Genomic DNA, 21940 nt, shown 5'->3' with positions numbered 1-21940 from the left:
CTGGCTGTAATAAATAGGAATGTCTGTTTTATAAAAGTACATCATTCTACAGTGTCACAAACAAACTTGTTTTCTTAAAGATGTGTTAAAAAACACTGCCTGTGTTCACATATTTAAAAGATGTGTATAAAAACACTGGCACTTAGTGGTGTTTGGTTGTGCTTGATGACAATATGACGAGTGAATTTAATGTGAAGACGTTCACTCACAATGCGTGCACCGTATATTCGAGACAAATGCTTTAATTTGTGACACCGAAGGAAGACGAGGTGCTCAAGAGCAGACAAATCTGTTTCCCTGCTGCTCCTCCTCCGTCGCTCTGCAGGCTGGAAGCATGCAGCCTGTCACTGGCACTGCAGTGAGCCCAAACATGATATGACCTAAATAAACCAGAGAGAGCGGGAGTGAGGGATGAAGCAATATTTTTTTTGCCTCTCACTCAGTCGTCTTGTTTTCAAACACTTCACTCGACTGCAGGCTACAACTTGTGCACAGTCAAAATGCAAACACACACATTTCTATACACACTCGAGTCAAACTGAGTGCTTTTATAGGGTTACACCTGCAGAGGTATTTGGCTCTTAGAACAAAGCAGGTGCTTTTACACTATTAAGCACCTGTTTTACACCCAGTTAGTTGCCCTTTCACCCCCTTTTTTCAGAAAGCTCACCTTTTGAATTCGCTCTCTACCCACAGTATGGCTCAGGGGTCATGACTGTCTTTCTGTGAGTTATGCCTCAGTCTACAGATAATGGAAAAGAGAGGTGTTAGCAGTACCACACAAAAGCCAGAGTTTCCATTACAGAACATTTTGGAAAAAAGGGAGGAAAAAAACTACCAACTACAGACAGAATCTTGAATATGACTAGTGGCTTTTGCAAGCGTGGCCACACCTCCACTCAGTTGGCAGAGTGACTATAATTAGAAGTTGTGCTCATAAAATGCTTCATCAAACAAAAACATAGCTTCTTGTTTTTACATGTCACATCACATGAAAGTGTCCCCACCTTTTTCGGTTCAGTTTTCACCGCAGGACAACCGCTGAAGTACTGCAAGTGCTTGTGTATTTCAGCTGATATATTGATAGAAAAACTTTTTATTTCCTAATATGAGTATCTGCATCGGCCCTGAAAATCAAATATCAGTCAGGCTCTAGTTTCCATGAGTCCATGGTCCCCTCCAGGTCCCAGCCCTTTAGAGACAGTAGGAAGTTTGAGATGTGTGTGTGTGCGTGTGTGTGTTTGGTGGTCTGGTCAGACCTGAAAGCTTCATTGTGTGCTGCTCACAGAGCTGGAGCCTGACACAGACAGATAAGAGATCCTCACCCCAAGCCAATACTGGCTCACAGGACAGGTTTCACTATGCAAACAGACAGCTCAGTCCTGTCAGTGTGTGTGTAGTTAAGTAGGTGCATATGTGTGTGGTCACTGTGAGCATGTGTGTGTGTGTGTGTGTGAACGCTGCTATGTTGCTGCTTATTCATGTATGTGTGTGCGGACAGTCAGTTCTCCTGGATTAAAGACCTTTAATCCTGTCCGATCCTCATCAGCTCAGAAGTTAATGGGTACGACTTGTTAGTCAAGGAGTCTGCTCTGCTCACGTGTTAAAAGTTAGAATTGCACGGCCGAATGACTTCTGGTCCTCAGTTATGAGCTGCTGAGGGAGACGTTAGCCAGGCTTTCCATGATGGATGCACCTCTCAGCTCTAGTTTGGATCAGCAACTTTTAATTGGGTCTCTGCTTTTTTGTGCCTCCTAATCTGCTCCCAGAGCCAAGAAGTCATATGTGCACTGTTTAAAGAAGTGCTTTTAGCCTAATTAATTGTGCTTTTTAAGGGTTGTCAGGGAACTTTAGAGTTCGACTCTGACTCGAAAGTCTGACTCTGACTCACAGCCTAAAGCCTAAACATAAAGGGAGAAAAATAAGGAAAATTATGGCTCATTATAACTTGGGTTTTATTTTCATAGTTGCAGCCATCGGTTCTATTGGTTATGATAATTGTGTTGGAACGCAGCGAGATATCGCTAAATGAGTGTTCAGGTTTTGCTAGAAAAGCCACCACTTTATTGGAAGTTAAACCAAAAGTAAGCAAACCCTTGTTATTGTTAATAGTCCCTCATTGCACAGGACAAGCTGGCAAGTATCATTTGTGTTCCTCGCAGAAGCCTGATTTCTTTGGTCAAGCAGACATCATTAACTGTTTTCATTAATGATAATGAAAAAATGTCAGTCAGTGTTGTGAAATCCCAAAGCCCAAGATGGCGTTTCTCAAATGTCTTGTTTTGTCCACAACCTAAAGATATTCAGTTTACTGTCAAAAAGCAGAAAATATTCACGTCAGAAGCTGGATTGGAGAATTTAGACTTGTTTTCTTAAGAAATTACGCACCCAGTTTAACTGATTATCAAAATACTTGCCGATAGATTAGTTGTCAGCTATTAAATTATTAATATTGCAGCCCTGACTGTAACCTTGAAGCGCTGTTTTAATCCTCAGGTGAAAACTTCCCTCAGTAAGAACAGCAGACTGCACTCAGTGTCCTCTGTTCTCTTTTATTTGGGCCGCCTTGACTCCTAACACTTCCGAGACTTGAGGTCTTTTGTTCCCACTTGTGAGTCAGAATGACACTAGTTTGCTGTGTTGTTCACTGGAGTCAGTATTTAAAGCTTTTCTATTTCCAGACACGAGACAGGACACATGAAAGTGGTACTTTGGCTCTGTGGTTCAGCTTCTAATCTGGTATCGAACACAGGAAGTTGACTAATTTCTATGTTGACATTCAGTCTTGACTCCATTTCCCAGACACATAAACTTGTATTATTACTTAATATGTTCTGCTGTCACCTTTTTAACCGTTGCCTTTTTGTGTAAATTGGCACCTTTTTATGTAGCTGCCGCTGAAAGCTCAGTCTTCACCCTTGGATTAATAAAATGTCTCTCTCCACTCACAGGGAGCTCAGCGATGAATAAGCTACGGCAGAGCTTTCGCCGGAAGAAAGACGTCTACGTCCCAGAGTCCAGTCGGCCGCACCAGTGGCAGACAGACGAGGAGGCGGTCCGCAGCGGCAAATGTAGCTTTGCAGTCAAGGTGACTCTCCTTTACACATAAACACACCTGAAAACAAAAACCTCACAGACACACAATCTTACAAAATGCAGTGCTGACCTTACTGCTGCACATTCATACCTCTGAGAAACCTGCACTCTGCCTGGCTCCCCAAGGACGCTGCTTGTGATTAATTATAAGCATTCAGAGACTGTGAGCACAGCTTTTATCTAGGTTGCAAGATTCTGTGCTGGAGCCTTCGAAAACCTGTGGGAAGTGTGTGCACAATTGATTTCTGGTCTCCAGGAGTATTGAAAACTACTTTAATCATCATTAAAATATGCACAATTGAAGAATATGTTTCATTATAGCTGACAAGTAACAATTGAAGGGGGGCAGTGAAGACACGTGACTCAGGAGGCGCTGCAGTTTGTGTGTACATGCAGAACATGTCTTCAGTGTTTCATAAATGGCCAAACTGGACCTGCAGTGCAGCAGCTGATTTGAGTGGAGAGTTTGCTGTATTATGGCAACAAAACCTTCCACTTTTGCAAACAGAAGTGCAACGGTACACTTCCTCTCATCACATGGGTCTATAGTCCCTCTTCACTCAGAATAAAGGGGAATTGAAAACCGCAGAGTCAAGAAAGGGAAAGTTATCCCTCTGAATATATGAACTGTGGTCAGTGAATGTGGATTGTTCATCACCTAGTTTAAAAGTGATGGTTTCATGCTACTTGTGTGTGTTACTTCTTCTTCTTTTCTGTTTCTTCTGAGCAAGAAACTGGAGCAGAAATAGTGGAGGGAGGTGGAAGCGACAGTGGTGAGATGGTAAAGACAGGCAGTGGAGGGGCTACCATGAGATTTCTGATCTTAAAGGAAAAGTTCACCCAAAAATGAAAATTCAGTCATTATCTTCTCACCAGGTGAAGTTTTGCAGTCCACAGAACATTTCTGGAGCACAGTGTTTTCATTTTTGGGTCAACTGTTCCTTTACGTTGGATTTTCAGACTTGATGTGGAACAGGTGTGCATGTGTGTCGCCTCATGGCCTGAAGTCGTTTGCGAGCACATTTCAGCCAGTGTGTGAAACATACAAGCTTCAAGATCTCCTCTAATCTGTCTTCCAAATGTCCCACACACACTCACACACACACTCACCTTTCCTCCCCCACCTGCTCCCCATAAATTGTCTCTTTCTCTGCTCTTTCTTCACACTTCTTTGAAGGTGTAGATGAGCTACGTCTTCTCACATTTTGTTCCTATTTATCACTTTCTTCATGTAGAGCATTGTCTTTGATCTTTGTCTTGAATATGTTTTTACAAATTTTCTATTCAAGGTGAAGAGTTTTCATTCAAGTACTCTTAAATTTTTTATTTAAATGTTTCAGTGCCAAAGTAACACAGCAACACCAGGCTGTGTAGCTGTAAATTTGCCAGTCTTAAAAGTCTTTGAAAGGTTTTGAAAATGCTTAATTACCTCCGTCAAGGCCGTTATGTTTTTTGCCCTTGTTTGTTTGATGTTTGTTGGTTAGTTTGTCAGTAGTATTACAGAGAAACTTGGATGGAGGATGGGTCTTTGCCATCCAAGACCATCCTCCATCCAAACTGGATTGGGCATTCCGACATGTTCATACATTTCTCAGGAAATAATACATGGATCCTGATAAAGAAATCAAATGTATTTAGTAGGCTGGTATCTATACAATTGATTGAGTACAATGTGATGCAGAGCCATCTAAAAAGTTAGAAGATATTTGGTTTAGGTACCTTGAAAGTGCTGGAAAAGTGCTTACATTTTACCAAACAATCCCTGCAGTGGGCACATTTTGCCAAGTTTTAAACTCAGGTAACTGACCATTGTTGCTCTGCTCACAAAATCTCCAGGCAAACTGTTAAAGCAGTGAAAGCAGTCAGTGAATTACACATCAGCCACTCCGGGCAAAATAACAATTACCTTATCTCTCATTGTCATGCTTTCCTTCTTGTACTTCTGCAGCCACACACACTTCTCCACCAGCATTTTTTTTTTCTCTCTGCACTGGCTTTCATCGTGCCGGTGCAACCTACCATGCTACTCCTGTGTATCCCTCCTCCCCCTCCTGCTCCCTGTCTCCCGCTCTAGGTGTCTCAGAGGAGCTGTGGGTTGGAATAGTTGTGTTGAATGATCAGTGACAGCCGCACTGAAGAGAAACCGATAGAGGGTAGGAGGGGAGATGAAGTGAAGGAGAAGAAGAAGGAGAAGAAGAAGTATTTCAAATTGGTGTGGAGGGGAAAAGAGGGATCTGGGCAGGTGGAGGTGTCAAAATGGAGTGAAATGAGCCTTTAATGTTGTGGCTTGGGACTGACAATCATAGCAGAAGCCCTGCTGACTGCCTCTGACTGTGCTCAGCCTGTTATCAATGTGTCATATTAAGCAGCATTTGTGTTTGTGTGTATGTTTATGCTTATGTATGTTGTTTTTGAGCAGAAATTGCAGAACCGACAGTTATTCGTGATTCAAGGTGATTGTCAAAGGCATAAAAATGAAGACTTGCTTTCTGTATGGAAATACCTGAAGCCTGGAGATGGATGTGAGATTAGCTTGAATTGCTTGTGTGTGTGTTTAACCAGTGAAGCAGATGAGAAGTATTTGTACGTCCTCGGTTTAAACTGCACAGGCTTATTTGTATGGAAATGAATGCATGCGGCTTGTTTTCTGCAGTTATTCACACGTTGGAAAGAAGGAGTTTGCAAAAGCTGCATACAGCAGGGACTTTATATTGAATTTGACAGGATTTTTCCACAGAAACTGATTTATGGCCAATACCCTGAATTAATTCCTGGAATCCATTTGGAGTACATCCAGAGATTACACCAACAAAGCCAATTTCAGTTAATTGATATTGATGTGATACTTGGGAAATGCCACCTTGTGTCCATGCCACCTTTAGAGCTTCTGAACCAGATGGGCTGCGAGGCAAACTGGCTGCTACATATTCACTGAACAGACCTTTGACCAGTATCAATCTCCTTATCATACACTCAGGGCAAGAAAGTGAATAGCTGTATTTCACAAGATGTTAAGTAATTCTTCAAGATAAAACTTGAATATTCAAACAATACAGAACTGCTCTTCTTTACTGTCTGGTTGCTGTCTTTACCCCCGTCCTCCTTATCATTGGCTGCTTCAAATGTTTATACATGTGAATTTAAGCAGATGTTTCCTTTGTGTTAACTCTGCTGGTCTTCTACAGCTGCAAAATCAACACAAGGCCAGGGAAATATAAATACAATATTTCATTTTATGTTTTTCCTTATCAAACACAAGCAGTGCAGTGGCAGTAACAGCACAATAATACAAATATCATGACATGTAAACTGCATCTAATCCGAAACCCACTGTGGGATTAGTGGCAAGTGGAACTAATCCTGGAGTGGGCCCGTAAACAAACCTGGATTTCAGAATCAAATTAGCCTACACGTGTAAAACACACCGTTCAGGAGATATTAGTATCACTATGAAGGGACTGTTCACCCTGTAAGTGCATGTTTTCCTCTTACCTTTGAGTGCTATTTAACCATCTAGACTGTTTTGGTGTGAATTGTCGAGTTTTATCATGTAACCGGAAGGCACGGGTGGCTAGCTAACTAAGCTAGCTAACATCACAGCTCAGTCGAGGAGGATGCCATTAATGTTAACATCCCACGCTGTCACAAGCACGAGCCTCTCCATGAGTAGGCTCTCGCACGAAAATAATCTAGATCGATAGATAGCACTACAGGTAAGAGGAAAAATATGTATTATTACTTTTGGTGTGAACTGTCCCTTTAAGTCGCTGTGGTTGAGCGCACTAATGTTTGTGAATGTGTCAGCTAACGGGATGGAGTGAGATGCTCCAACAAAGCATTTGTTGTGAGTGACACGTCAAGCCTCCACAGCGTTTACTCATCTCACCTCAGCCACGTCTCCAGGCTGATCCCCCATTAATGATGCTGCTGCTTTCATTCTCCTCACTACACATTGCTGCCTGCTTGCATCAGTATTGTCCTCGGCACACAAGCGGCTTTGTGCGCGCCTCTGTCTGTTTACGTGCGTGCAATCGCACACATGTGTATTCTAAAACGCCGACAGTGACTCACATCTGTGGCGTCACATTCTCAAAATAGCAGGGCCAGAGGACGGGGGGAGTCAGGCGTGGGTCAGCGTCACTCGGTGTGTGTGTATCTATAAGGAAAGGGTAAGGACTTCCTCTCCGGCCCCTCGCGCACAATGGCTGCTGCGGAGGTCAGGGTTGTGACTGCGGAGCGACCCACAGCAGGGTGTGATGCTACTTCAGGTTCCAGGAGGACGGGAGGGAGCGGAGGGAGTCTCGAGCCGGAGGAGGCAGCCTTTTCCGTTCATTCAGCTGCAGTTAAACCCCCTCACGTAGGATTTCAAAGTAATTCCTGATGTGGGCTGCTGCATGGCTGGAGCTCAGGGTTTCCCTCAGGAAATTGGTAATTGGAGAGAACGTATGTGGTGATCGATAATTCACTGCAATTTCCTGAGTTTCACAGATGCTGATCCATATCGCCTCTCGATTAATTAGTCACTAGATGCCAGTCAAAAGTAGGGCTGCACTATTAATTGAAATACCGTTTACATTGCTGCATGGCAAGGTGCAGTATCCACCTATTTGATAAAGGTAAAATGTGCAATAAAACAGCATTATAATGAAGTACTGCAGTGCTGCGGAGATATCCTGGCCCGCAAATCTTGTTTTTTTTGGTACAGATCCCAACAGATGTCACATAATCTATTGATCATTCCCACTAATCATGAATCATAAGCAAATTGTAATATCTGTCGCAGTAATCGCAGTATGATAATTATTTTTTTTAACCATATCATGCAGCCCTAGTCTAAACAATTATCTCAGTCTGTACTATATTGATTACTGCTTGTGTTGGAGGCAGTCAGAACAAAAAACACTGTCCACTTCACTTGCAAGCAGGAAAAATGTAATAACATTTCGGTATACAGATGTTCAATCAAGTTATTTTACAAGACAAAAGGAGAGGGCAACTTAAATAGGTTACTCAGATGGACGAGGGCTGCACAATATAAAGATAATATATAATATATGATAGTTAATAATACCTCCATTGGGGAAGATACTTCATGAAGGCAATACAATTCATTCTGGTACAACTTTACCAGCCTCCAAACTGCATGAAGAAGAGAAAACTTTTTGTGAGGCCTGTGGGTTTTGGCTTGTTTCCTTCATCCATCCAAGTGTTGGTGGGGCAGTTTTTAGCCTGCTCCAGCCATAATATACTGCAGGTCAGGAGGCAATGGAGTACTATATTGTTTGGACTTTCCCTGTTGCACAATAATTTACGATTCATAATAAAAGAAAATTGCAGAAGAAAATTCTTTAAAGTCAGTGGCTGACGACGTTACCCGGCCTGATCTCAACTGTGTTGTGATGAGCTGAAATATCCAACCTAGGATGCTGCGTGTACGAGGAAAGAGCAGCTTTGTTTTTCTGTGTTTTTGTTATCCCCTCCTCATGGAATCACACAGTGTTTATCATTTTCTCCATAGACAGAATTAGGCATCAACTTGGGAGTAATTGAACTGCGATTGACCTCAAAATGGTAATTAATTGGGTGTATAAATCACCGACGCCAGCCTACTAGGGGATAAGAGCCCGTCTGCACTCATTTAAATACCCAATCTCATTCCAGAGTATATTATTGTAACCTTACTTAAACTTCAGCAGAGATAGCCGCAGGAAACATTTGGTCACAGCATCGCTCACTCTCTCTTTTCCCTATCTCTCCCCTGCAGTACCTGGGACATGTGGAGGTGGAGGAGTCCCGAGGCATGCACATCTGCGAGGATGCAGTGAAGCGGCTGAAAACGGTAGGTCTCACTAGGAAACCCCACCGTGCTTCCAGGAACGAGGCAGCTAAATACCACACTTCCTTTTTTTATCTCTTTATCTTTTCCTCCATTAGTTTCCCTCACTGATCTACTGACTCCTTCTAACATTTCCTTAATTTAGTGGCAGCTCTCCTTCATCTGTCACCAAGCAGTATTGTTCTTTTTCATCCTTATTTATTCCTGCTTAGTTTATCCTGTACGTCGAGGCTGATTGTTGCCATTTGTCAGTGAGGGTCTCCACCCATCTTGACCCTCAGACAACCTCCAGTTGGTGTCGGGGTCTGTTCTGAGTGTCTCTTCCTCTCTCTCCCTTGTACACTGGCTCAGCCAGAGGAGATAGGCCGGCATGTACTTCCTGCTGCAGCAGATTCTGGCGGAGTTGCGTAAAAAGAACAAATTCCAGTTTGGGGAGCAGGGGAGGGGAAGGGGGAAACCGTGGAGCAATTGCTTTTCCATGCTGTCAGTTGTTTGCCAAGGCCCCACCCAAGTTATAAACTCCTGATTCTCTGTAGTCAGGGCCAAACCTGAGTCGGCAGGTCTGATTCTGGAGTCTCGGGACAAAGGTACATTTAAATTCAGTGCCAACAATGGTTACAAAACTCCTGCTGGAAGTGTCTGCTTTCAGTTTCAGTTTAAATGACTCAGACTAATTGAGAATTCCCACCCTGTTTCTTTTATCAGTGCCCGTTCTTCCTGCTTCATAAAATGGTGACGAGGGCTCATCAATGAGCTGTTGAAGACTACTCAAGCTATTGAGAGCCATTTGTTGGTCTGATTATCCTGTAGAGCGTACTCGAGAATAATTCAATATTTTACGAGTGCAATTTAACGGAGAGTAAAATACTTACATTTGTAAACCAGTTAGTTTAATAAAACAGAGGATATATAACGCAAATTAGAAAACACACACACGCTTCACACTTCAACGCTAGTTTTGACACATCGTGGTATAAAACATGCACATTGCACACACATTTATATTAAACACAAAAGTGCTAACACATACATCAAATGTGTGAAAACGAGTGCCACAAATCACACGCATGCATCACTACGTTTTCATACAGCACTTATATTTACTCACACATGTGTTGAAACCCATAGCAGCATGTGCGCAAATTTACACACAATTTCACAGCCTCACACAGTGGCACAAAAGACACATTTGTAGAACATATACACACAAATACAACACTCAGATAGAGCTCACAGGCAAATCATTTGCACACACAGGAAGAAGTGCACCCAGAGGCTCAGTATATAGACACACTGTATACACACGCATACAAACACGCATATACTTATAGTGAATACACAAAGCTTGAACGCACATCAACACACACAGTAGAACACGCACACACTGGTGCTTGATGAGGTCACATGGTGCACATGGAGCCTGGAGGCTGTGAGGTCTTATTGAGTTACAGTCATTTTAGCAAGGCGGACAAAATGGAGCCAACTCAAAAGGAGAGGCGGCTGCTTGTGCCTCATGTCCTCCTGCAGGCCGCGACTCTCTGACCCTCCTCAACCCAATGACATTTCCTCTTCTGGCTCCTCTGCTCCTCCACTCCCTCGCCTCCTCACCAACCAGAGGCCCTTATTTGTAAGCCAGCACAGGCATGGCTTTATTGACCTACAATTATAAGTAGGGTGGGAAATTAACATTTGCCACGTTCATAAAGCGAGGCAGGCATTTCAAGGTCCTCTTTTGCGTTCTGTTCTTCTGGAAAAAAATCGTGACATTTGCTGTTGATCTTTGTGATGTAACTGCCGCTGTTACATTCCTGCTAAGAGGACTTCATCCAGTTGAGCCCCGGCCTGGACATGGCAGTTTACCTGTGTGCCCGAGAGGCTCACATTACAGCAAATACCACAAAACAATCACTGGTGGTCTCGGTGCTTATTCATTCTGATGAAAGAAGCTTACTAGACTTTAAATTGAAATGCCATCGCACAGGAAAAACAGCATTTCGAGGCTTTGGGAACACTTTACAGATACTAAATCTTCACAATATAAACTGGCAATACACAATTTTTTTGCTTTAACAAAACATTGTGAGGTAAATGTTGATTGCGCAATGTACTAGCTATAGAATAATAACCCAATTTTTAGACTATGGCATCTAGAGTTGTAAAGATCGACAGATAATTGGTTTTATGCCTTGACAACTTCCATTTACATTTTCAAATTCTTCTTTAAAGGTGCAAAATGTAGGAATTTTAGTTCAAAACATTCAAAAATGAACAACAGAATGTGAAGTTTGATGTCAAAGAAATCTAAGATGTTAGCATGCCAACCAGCTCTTCTCCTGCAGACCTCCTCCTGTAGTGGACGAAGGCTCCAGTGCTAGTGGTATAAAGATCTCGAGTATGAATTTCATGAAGGTGCACAATTCTTACATATTGTACCTTTATTAAGACAGGGGTATTTTACAATAACAGACTTTATCCTCGTGGCTTTGTGCAGGAAAGGGTTAGGCAAGCTCAAATGTTATTAACCAAAAACAAAGATTCACGTAAAATATATCACCCTTCAATGATTCAACAATGAACAGCAAAAGTTAGAAATTCAGAAAGCTAATTTCGAACAAATTGTCATCAAATCATGTCCCTTAATCAGCATTCAGATCGGTTCCTATAAACCTCGCTTTCTCCATGCAAATCTGTCTGCCACAGGACATGGAGTCTGCCAGGCAAATGAAGAATGACGAGCGATCCAGTCAGGCTGGCAGCTCGGCACCATTTGTATTTGCTTTTCTGTCTCAATTTTTAGACAAATTGAATTAATACGTTTTTTTCCGGTGTTGTTGGGAGTTGCTTCTTTGAGAAAAAAGGAAAACAATCTGGTTGTCTTTGCGTGAGTACTTGGGAACACAAAATTTCATATTAGAGGACTGTTAGTATTTGTTAACATTCAGCACCAGTGCTCAGTGCAGTGGAGGAGTTCTGGAGCTCTTTGTCGGGTCATTTTCAGACAAGAGTCAGGTTGTACAGTGTGTAGCCTGCCATGCTGTTATCATGTGTTACTCTGTCTGCAATGACGCAACTAAAAAAGAAACATGAAGTAATTCGACTGACAAAATGAGGTTTGACTTGAGGGTTCTCAGCTCGTGATTTGAATCATAGATGGTCACTTCTAGTGCCGTTTGAGGTCTCTGTGAAAAGTTTTATAATCTTTGTTATGATGGGGGCAAGGCTGATTCTGCTGCCTGGAACAGAGCAAAATGGTGATATACAGTGTTGCCGCCCCTGATGCCACTTATCTGTGTTAAATCTAAATTGTCCAGACCGTAGAAGAGCCACCCTTTAAGCAGATATACAATTAGCGAGGCCTTGATAGATCCCAGTTCATCCTCACTGACTCTCTAATAAGCTATCTGTTGCCATGCAACGAATACAGCCCCTACCAATGAAGAGGATGTGAATTAATATTGCTCAGCAGTAAACTCTACTTCCAGGAACTAATAACTAAATTTGCTCAGGAACCAGGCCCCACACCTGTAGGCACTTAATATCTGGTGAGGGCTGATGAGGGCTGTTTCCTGAAAATGAGCTAAGAGCAGACCGACAGCACAAACGACCCCAACACGAGCTGAGAGCGGGCAGATAGATGAAGAACAGCAGTGAGCTAATGCATGAATAAGAAGGAAGAACATGAAAGTGTACGTGAGTGTGTGTAGGTTTCCATCCTGTGCTGGAGGGTGTGTGTTGGTGGTCTAGCTGTCAATGTGTGTGTGTGACAGCTACAGCTCAGCCAACTCTATTGTATTCCCAGCAGCCTTTGGGACGGTAATGAGAGTTTTCTCACAGCTCCGCCACCCGTGACTCAGAGGGGAGGATGGAGGCGGGTGGAGGAGGAGGAGGAGGAGGAGGCTGCACTGCGGCACCATCAACCTCCAAGCTGCCCTCTTTGCGTTGTCATCATGATGTCACTTCCTGCTGCTGTTGGCTGTTGGCCCGGGGTTGGAGGTGTATTCTGTGTTCTGGCAGTGGGAGTGTTTTTGATGTAACTCAGGAGCTCATAGTGACCTGGAGTGTTTCCTCTGTGTAGACGGGGTGGAGCACAACCAGCAGGAGATGCTGAAAGAATTTCAATTGTATTTTGTACATAAACACCCAGTAGCCTCGGGGCACACCATTGACAATTCATCAAGTCCATCAGACAGTGTGTATAAGCTGACGCTTTCAATTAAACCTTACATTGTGTCATGGTATGAAAAGCTTGGATCCAAGTGTAACTCCGCCGTCACCCATTGCTATGTGGACTTCCATTTTGAAGCCTTGAGTTTGACATCATAGCTGTCGCCATCTTGGTCTTTTGGAGCCAGAAGTGACCGTATTTGGTAATCCAACTGATATATCGATTATGTATCGGCCTTTCGCAGATATATCAGTATCGGCCCCCTGCTGGCTGTTGGAAAGAATTGGGGCCTAAGGTTTCACTTTTCAGACCAGGAAGCTTGACCCATATTTTATACAGTCTGTTCTTGGATACCCTTCCACCCTCCTTGGAGATGATTTCTGAGTTAACCCCAAATATGTATATTTTACCCAGAGTTACATGTCCTTACCTCAACTCATCAAAAAACTGTCACAAAGAACAATTATTACTCTCACCGGGTTAGTGATTTAAAGGCAACCTTCCTCCTTCCTCTAGCTACTCTGCAGGATGGTGGTTTTAGATCTTTGACAACCTGTCAGGCGAAGAAGCATCTCTTCTGTCTCTTCTGATGAAGTACTCTCGCTCTCTCTCAGTAGATATAGCTGTTTCATGTTGGTAGCAAATGTTGGGTGTGACTTGTTGCACAGAGTAGGCGCGTGGCAGATGTTGCACAAGATGTGTGATTCGTTGTTGCACATCCTGCTAGTGGTTAGCGTTGTTTTGATGCAAACCTCTTGCTGGTAGTACCGCTGAAAGGTTTGTAGCATTGGCTTTTTAAAAGAGGTAAAGTTCGCACATTATTATTTGTGAGGTTTGTTGGCTGCAAAGTAGTTTTCCTGCTTCAGTTGTTAATTTTTTGCCATGTTGGCTTCACCTTGATCTTTCAAAACTCAGCTGTCCTTTCTGCCCAGAAAGCTTTCTCCCCTTCTGTAGCTTCATCCCAGTTCACACATTGAATGCCTGAATGTTGTGTTACCTTTTTGTTTCGTGTTATACATTTTTTTTTTGTCTTTTTAAGCAGGTTTTTATTGTGGTGTTGCAGAGAAAATTCCTTCGAATCCCCTCCCCCAACACTTGCCCTCCCATTCTAGTTAACTCAACCCTGTAGCGATTTGTTTCCTCTAACCATAGCTTACTAATACTTGCTGTGCAGACTCTACCATCATCTGCATGTCTGTTTTGCTCTCACAAACACACATACACGCACTAACAAGCGCTTAGCTCATTCCAAATGAATCTCCGGTGCTGGTTAACACGTTAAATCATGCATTAACATGGTGCTCAGAGTGCCGTCTCCACCACGGCTGTGTAACAGGAGCAGAGTGGCACTCCTTTTCACAGCTTATGGGGAGGAGAGGAACTCTCTGGGGAAGAAGGGAGGATTAAGACTAGGTCGGGGTCTGGTTCTGGTTTTCTTTATGTGGTCACGGCGGCCTAAACTTGACCCCCGACTCTGGCCCGAGCGGTGAATAGTCACAGGTTTGACTCAGAGGTCAAACCGCCGTCTGTGGGAATCTGTTTCTGTCTGCTGAACAACCATGCAATGACCACGTCTCAGTCTAGGAATCAGAAGAGAAAGAATGAAAATGGGATTTGGGATTATCTCCTCCAGATACTCACATAGACACACACCTGAGGGTCCGCCATCTTTATCTCCTCTGTCCAGGCAGCTTGGTGTGCTGTCTTAGCTGTGGGACTGTTGTATCCTTGTGGGGTTGTTGTTGTTGTTGTTGTTGTTTATTTAAATCACAGAAGAACCTCGGGGTGTCACTTCCTGCTGTCGCGAGGGCTCTGCTGGGAACAATAATATGGTTTATAGGCTTCCTGTGTGATAGTACTAATCATCATACAGACAATAACAACCACAACACCACCCATCAATACCTCCATCAGTATGGAATCATGTGGAGCTACCTGATCCATTGCTTCACTCACTCACTCATAACCCAGCTTCACCTCCACCTACAAACAAACCCCCAAATCAAACCCCTTCCCCTGGGCTCCAGACAATTTTTAGACTTCTTAGGTAACATTTTCATGCCTTGTTCCTCCCCCGTCTCCTCCACCCCTCTCACCCACCCTCCCTTCTTACCACATCCACTTCCAGGACAGGAAATTCTTCAAAGGATTCTTTGCAAAAGTAAGTTATTGCTTTGTGTGTCTGAGTGTATCTCTTTTATTATGAGCATTATTATTATTTTTCCTCCTCTCACGTAACACCTCACTTCCTTTGATCACATCTGAAGGCTGGAAGAAACACACACTCATACACAAAGGGTGGGGGGAGTCTGTTTGGAGAGAGACAAACACAATGATGCATGTGTCTTTGAGCAGGTGGGGTGGTTTAGGCTGGGGCGGGGCACTTTTTTTTGTGTTTCCGTGTGTGTGTGTGTGTGTTTTTTTGTATTAACAGGCGTGCCTTCTCTCCCTTCAGCTCTTCTTCCATGAACCAAGAATGGAACAATGAACAGTTTGTGTGAATGAACCTTCTTGTGCACACACAAATATTTTATTGTTGTTATTCTAACAAACGGGGCCACCACTGTTGACTGCATCAGTGCACCGTTTCTCAAACCAAACATCTTGTTTCTTTTATTAAATTTGGGTCCTACTGAATGACACAGCACTCAGAAAATCTACTTCTCTTTTGTCTCTTACCTGGTGGTTTCTCTTTGTTTACAGGTGTGCTTTGTGTGTGTGTCGACTGTCTTTTTTTTATGACTAGGTACCAAGGAATGGTACAAAGGGAAAGGAATTTATTGGGGCATGATGACACTACAAAACGTTTACTTGTTTCTTACCCCTACCTGTTCTTGTTGTGTTTTGTTCACAGGCTGGGAAGAAGCCAGTGCGAGCCGTGTTGTGGGTGTCGGCAGATGGTCTCCGCGTTGTAGACGACAAAACGAAGGTAATAAGGCCCTTCAGTCGTTCATCACAGGCTCAGAAACACTTTGATCGAAAAGAAAGAGCAGCCAGAGGAAGTAGACGTGGCTTTAGTGAAGGCGGAAGCTGCTGAGCTCCAGTAGTTAATGATAGTGAGGCTGCCTTACTTCTGGTCTAGTGACCTGCAAAGGGCCCTCCTTGGAAATGTGTACTCAGTGCACCTGCAGGAGCAGATGGAAGTTAACCGTAAAGGTTACATTGACCCCTGCTGGAAGAAACGGGTACTACATCAAACCGTTTTGTTCAGGGCACCTGGTGTGATGATCAGTGTTTCATGATTTCTGTGCTGTTATTTATACCAGTGCACTAACATTTAATGACAGATGGAGGTTATGAAAAAAAGAGAGAATTTAATTTGTCATGCTTTTTTTAAATTTTTTTTTTACCCTTTTATACAACTGTGTAGTGATGAACTTTGATGATGATGAGTTTTATTGTCAAGGAACTACCAACATTATTTCACAGAGAGAATGAGAGAAAAAAAATGTTTTTTGCAGGACCTGATTCTGGACCAGACAATAGAGAAGGTGTCGTTCTGCGCTCCGGATCGTAACTTTGAGAGGGCGTTCTCTTACATCTGCAGGGACGGTACCACGCGACGCTGGATCTGCCATTGTTTTATGGCCATTAAAGACTCAGTAAGCACCCATTCTAATCCTACAATACTATGTAATAATAATTGATGTTCAGTACATGTTTGATGACTGCTCACACTTCCGATTAAATATTTATGAAATATAATGTGTTTCATACTTTCTTTATAATGGGTTTATACCATGTTTATAATGGGTTTTAAGCCTTGGTCACAATAGGAAAAACATTCATTTTTCTACATCAGTACTAAACTACGGGGCGAGTATAAATAAGACCATTATGTTAACTTGCTGCTTTGGTCGAGGTGACCTTAATTTTTTGCATTGTCTTTTTCAGGGAGAGCGTCTCAGTCACGCTGTGGGTTGTGCATTTGCTGCCTGTCTGGAGCGAAAACAGAAACGGGAGAAGGAGTGTGGGGTCACGGCAACCTTTGACGCCAACAGAACCACTTTCACTCGTGAAGGCTCATTTCGTGTTACTACGGCAACAGAGGCGGCAGAACGGGAGGAAGTCATGAGGCAGCTACAGGATGCTAAAACAGGTCTGTACATGTAGTCGGTGTAACGTCAACACAAGTCAAAAATTTTGTTTTTTTGTTTCATTTCATTGCTTGAATTTTGCCCTTCTCTAACAGCAGAGACAGATGTTAATGTTGCTGGAAACTCGACCATCGGTGTGACGAACTCTATAGCACACCAGACGGGAGGCTCACCATCCCCCTCGTCTTCCCCGCCTCCCTCTCTGGCCGCCCTGGGACCCCAGGCGATACCGCGCAGACACGCACCGGCCGATGTTATCGCCAGACAGGGCTCCTTCAGAGGCTTCCCGGCCCTCAGTCAGAAGACTTCTCCCTTCAAACGACAGCTGTCACTGCGAATGAACGAGCTGCCCTCCAACATGCAGCGCAAGTCTGACTTCCCCATGAAGAACACAGGTGAGACCAACTGTCAGGAGGAGCAGAGGACAGCCCGGGTAAAGAAGCTGCTCCCTAGTCCGTAATTTGCTTCTATTATTAACTTTTCTCTCGTGCTTCCCCTCCAGTCCCTGAGGTAGAAGGAGAAAGTGACAGCATCAGCTCGCTGTGCACTCAGATCACCTCGGCTTTCAGTGGACCCCCGGAGGACCCCTTCTCCTCAGCACCAATGCCCAAACCGGCTTCATCCCCGCAGTCTCCTGTAGCACCAGGTAACACCGACGAAACCTCTTCTTAAATCCTTAATATCTAACATGTGTAGCTCAGTCCATGGATGGGACTAATTAGATATTGTTGCTGCTCTGTTAACCATTTCAATGAATGAGTTCCATTTGGCAAGAAATGGCTAATCATGTAGCATTGATTGAAAACTAACAGAATCCTACTGTAGAGCAACAGTTTTTAGCTTCTTGTGGTTATAAGAAGTTTAGAGACGTAGAATGGCTGTAATGAAGGTTTTTTTTGCACTTGCCAGGCAAAACTTCCCCTCTCCGTAGGGGAGAAGGGAAGTAAACACTAATAGATTGGTTGTTTGCTGCAGATGACCGCCAAATGTTCTCTGTGGCCAACATTTGTGGCCAACAGTCTCATTCATTGCCCACATTCTGGCTGAATTTCCTTGTCATTCAGCTCTATAGGAAGTGACTAGACTTCCAGTGATGATTGTGTTGCTTGCAGTTAGAGAATGTGTGCCTGCTCACATTTGCAACGTGTACTTTACGTGTGTGATTAACACTTGCACGGTAATATTGTGCATGTCTAACAAAAGATCGCTCCACGTCGCCCGACACACAAGCTTGCTCGTACTAGCTTCTGTCTCTTATCTGCTGTAGTGAACGGCACAGCTCCCGCCTTCTCTGTTCCTGCTGCTGCTACTGCTAACCCCCCAGTTCTGCCCCCCGCTCTGCCTGCTCGAGACACTAACCCCTGGGCTAAGACCCCAGCAGGGGCCCCGGCCTCAGCACAGCCAGGTAAGCAGCACTTCAGAGAGGCTAAATTGAAAAGTTTGCTATCACAGTGCACTCTGTGATAGCAAACTTTTCAATTTAGCCTCTCAAAACATGTAGATATAGGGCCCGGGTTTAAGAAAACCTACATTCCCTTTTAAGCTAAGAAAAGCTAAGCTGGCCAGCTGCTGGCTATCGCTCTTTTTTTATTTCTCCAACAGAGAGCTAATAAACATACAGTATTTCCCCAAATTTCAATCTAGTCCTTTAGTCCAGTAATAGTTTTGAACTTGGATGATTAATCATTACTGTTATTTGCTTTCAGTGTTAAAGTTCATGCTTTGTGTCTCACTGATATACTGTGTCCGCTGTACTCCTAATTAAAAGTTTTTGTGACGTGTATTCATTCATGTTTATTTCTGTTCACTTTCTGCCAACAGGAAGTAACTGGTCATCCCCTACTCCAGTGATAGTGGTCCCCCCCACATCCTCCCCAGTCATGCCCTCCCACAAACGCACACCATCAGAAGCAGATCGCTGGTTAGAAGAAGTTACCAAGTCGGTCCGTGCCCCGCAGCCTAGTCCAAACATGGCAGCAGCGACGCCTCCCAACCAGCCGTTCACTGCCCCCATGCCTGTGGCGTCTGCTCCCTCTGTTCCCCCGGTGGCCTTCATGTCCTCTCTGCCCTCCACCGTGCCCATGTTGCCCCCTCGCCAGCCCGCCTTCCACGCTCAGGCTCCAGCCTCCTACCCGATGCCGAACGGGCTGCCGTTCCCTCAGCCCAGCGTGCCTGTGGTCGGCATCACTCCTTCACAGATGGTCGCTCATGTGTTCGGCTCAGCCACGCAACCCCAGCCATTCCCCGTCCCAGCCTCCACCACACCCCAGCATGATGCCCAGGTTGTCGCCAACGTCAGCCCGTTCATCAAACCCCCACAGGCCACCGCAATGAACCCTGCTCCCCTCCAGCCATCTAATGGTAGTGTGACCTTCAACGGGGCAGACAGCTGGGCTGCTCCGTCCCAACTCGCTCCATCATCCCCAGCCACTCAGCCGCCCCCACCGCCGCAGGAAGATGCCTTTGAGGCCCAGTGGGCAGCCTTGGAGGGCCGTTCACGCCAGCGCACCACACCCTCCCCGACAAATCCCTTCTCCACTGAGCTGCACAAGACCTTTGAGATCCAGCTCTGAAGACTGTGTTTGAAGTTAGAAAGAACTGGCGATAAGGAGGCCATTTTAGATGAGGGAGCAGACAGGTTATTGACTAAAGAAGAGAGGGGAATGTCCTCCTGTCTCTCTTCATCTCGGTTTCAGTGGGCAAGCTCTGCAGGGGAGAGACGGTGGAGAGCAGCGGGTGAATCAGCAGGGAGCAGAACTGTGCACAGCAGTGAGGGGAGAAAAAACAAAACAGGTTGCTGTTAACGAGGGTGCAGCTCCCCAGGCATTTCATTAGCATCGTCTGTATTGTTTTGTTTGTGCTGTGGCGCGCAAGGTCGTCATTACCCTGTGGAATATCTGTGCTGAGCCACACCCAGCCCCCCTGTCAGCCCCCTACCACCCACCCAGGTGTGGTGGCTCCCCTCCCCTGCCCACCTTCACTCAGCCCAGCTCCCAGCGCCCCCTGTTGACAGGACGAGACCTCCCTCACCTGGCAGAAGAACTGCAGCACTGAGAGAACTCAGCTTCCAGATGAGAAGTTCTCATTAATAACTTCCCAATCAGAAGAATAGAGTGAGACAATGCCAAAATCTTTATTTTTATGCATTAAGTATATTTTAAATAGCTTTGGAATCTAACAGAAGAGTTGTAAGTAATCGTGCCAAAGGCACAGGCTAGCTACAATGAGTTACATGTTCGTGTATACAAGAAATGACCGTATATATTATACATAAATATATATATATATCTATAAAGAATCTATACTGTACACACAGCTCACAGCAGTGCTAATTTTTAATGTGATGTAAAGAGATTTTGTGAAGGGACAGCTGCTTTACTTTTGTGTTTTATTGTTTTATTTTTGAAGAAAAATCTCTTGATTTCCGTCTGTTGCATCCTGTGATTGGATGCGAAGCATCTCACTGTAAATAGGGTATCATTGCAGCAACAATCAATATGGACCTAGCAATGGTGGTGGTGCCCAGCTGGTTGCCTCTCTTACCTGTGCTCAGTTTTCAGTAGTTTAGTAAACATCAGAACTTCACATTTGACTTTTTCTGTCTTCATTGTCATTCTTTTTTGTGTGGTAATGATCTTTTTTTTTTTATTATTATTATTTAACAGTAGGATGAGTCATCTCCTGTTTCTCCACATCTTATATTATTTTTTTTAAGTAGTTGATTTTTAAACTTTTATTTTGCACAAGCACTAAAGTAGATGATTTGACCTCACAGGTGACCTTGATCAACATGGGTTAGTCAGTTGCGTTGCTGCCTGCTGAGCTGCCCTGACCTCCGTTAGCCTGCTGTGGTTCTGACGGTCAGCAGAAAACTACAGGGAGATTAAAAAAAAAAATCGGTTTCATCTCTCACTGTCTGATTTCTCTCTGTCATGTTTTTATTTTTTTAAATCAAACCTGTGAATATGATCTGTTATCTGATCTATTTTTCCATTTTGTAATTATTTCATTACTTTATTCCACTTCTTCGGTTGAAGCTAAAAGATTGAATAAATTGATGGTGGTAGAGGAAAAAGTGGTCTGTGTTCTTGAGTGAATGCCTTCATGTTTTGAATGCATACAGTTTAAAGCAGAATCTGTTTCACACTGATAATGAAACAGGTATTATTTACTTGGGGTAGAAGCTAGAGCTGGAACAATTATTTTTATATGTACATCAAAAACAACAAAAATTCAGTGATTCCAGTTGCTGAAATGTATAAAAAACAAACAAACAAAAAAAAACTGAAGATGTCACCTTGAACATTTTATCCATTTTATTTTTGCATATCATATGAAAGGGGTATACAATCTCAAATAAAAATAATGATCAGTTGCAGACCTTGTAGACGCATACATAATATTTAAAGTGGTCAGCGGATTTCAAGGGAAATAATTGCAGGGTACAGGAAATGTTGCAGCTGAGTAGATCATTTTCTCTTGACAACACTGGCAATTCATGTCTTTGCACTTAACCAATAAACATCACCAAAGCATGTAGGGTGCAATTATATATAATATAATATAATTATACTTATATCAGACTATATTCAGACAGATTAGATTATATAAACAATGTTGTTGACCAGATAGTTTCCTGTGTGGATGCAGCAGTGACTCTGTTGCATTGGTCTTCCCTGTTGTAATTCCCTCCCACCGACAGGTGGCGCTGCCTGGAGATCTGCGCCTCGGTGCAGCAGCGCCATT

At 43.7% G+C, this 21940-nt stretch overlaps 1 protein-coding gene across 4 annotated transcripts; it reads left to right on the top strand.

Annotated features, from left to right (window-relative positions):
• Positions 1–2951: 2951 nt before the first annotated feature.
• numb (NUMB endocytic adaptor protein) lies at positions 2952–21269 on the top strand. Of its 4 annotated transcripts, none has more exons than XM_084381649.1 (10): positions 2952–3088; positions 8861–8935; positions 15226–15258; positions 15952–16026; positions 16559–16699; positions 16992–17196; positions 17293–17589; positions 17697–17840; positions 18462–18599; positions 19016–21269. In XM_084381649.1, exons 1-10 carry the CDS (start codon positions 2963–2965, stop codon positions 19765–19767), a joined length of 1986 nt encoding a protein of 661 aa, XP_084237775.1. In that variant the 5' UTR covers positions 2952–2962; the 3' UTR covers positions 19768–21269. The 4 variants fall into 4 exon arrangements, with proteins under 4 accessions (XP_084237775.1, XP_084237774.1, XP_084237776.1 ...); XM_084381648.1 differs by having other exon boundaries at positions 17290–17589; XM_084381650.1 differs by lacking the exon at positions 15226–15258 and having other exon boundaries at positions 17290–17589.
• Positions 21270–21940: the final 671 nt, after the last annotated feature.

The sequence above is a fragment of the Pagrus pagrus genome, assembly GCF_965226575.1.
Source record: "Pagrus pagrus genome assembly, chromosome: 18".
Taxonomy (NCBI): domain Eukaryota; kingdom Metazoa; phylum Chordata; class Actinopteri; order Spariformes; family Sparidae; genus Pagrus; species Pagrus pagrus.
This window is presented reverse-complemented; position numbering and strand designations above follow the sequence as displayed.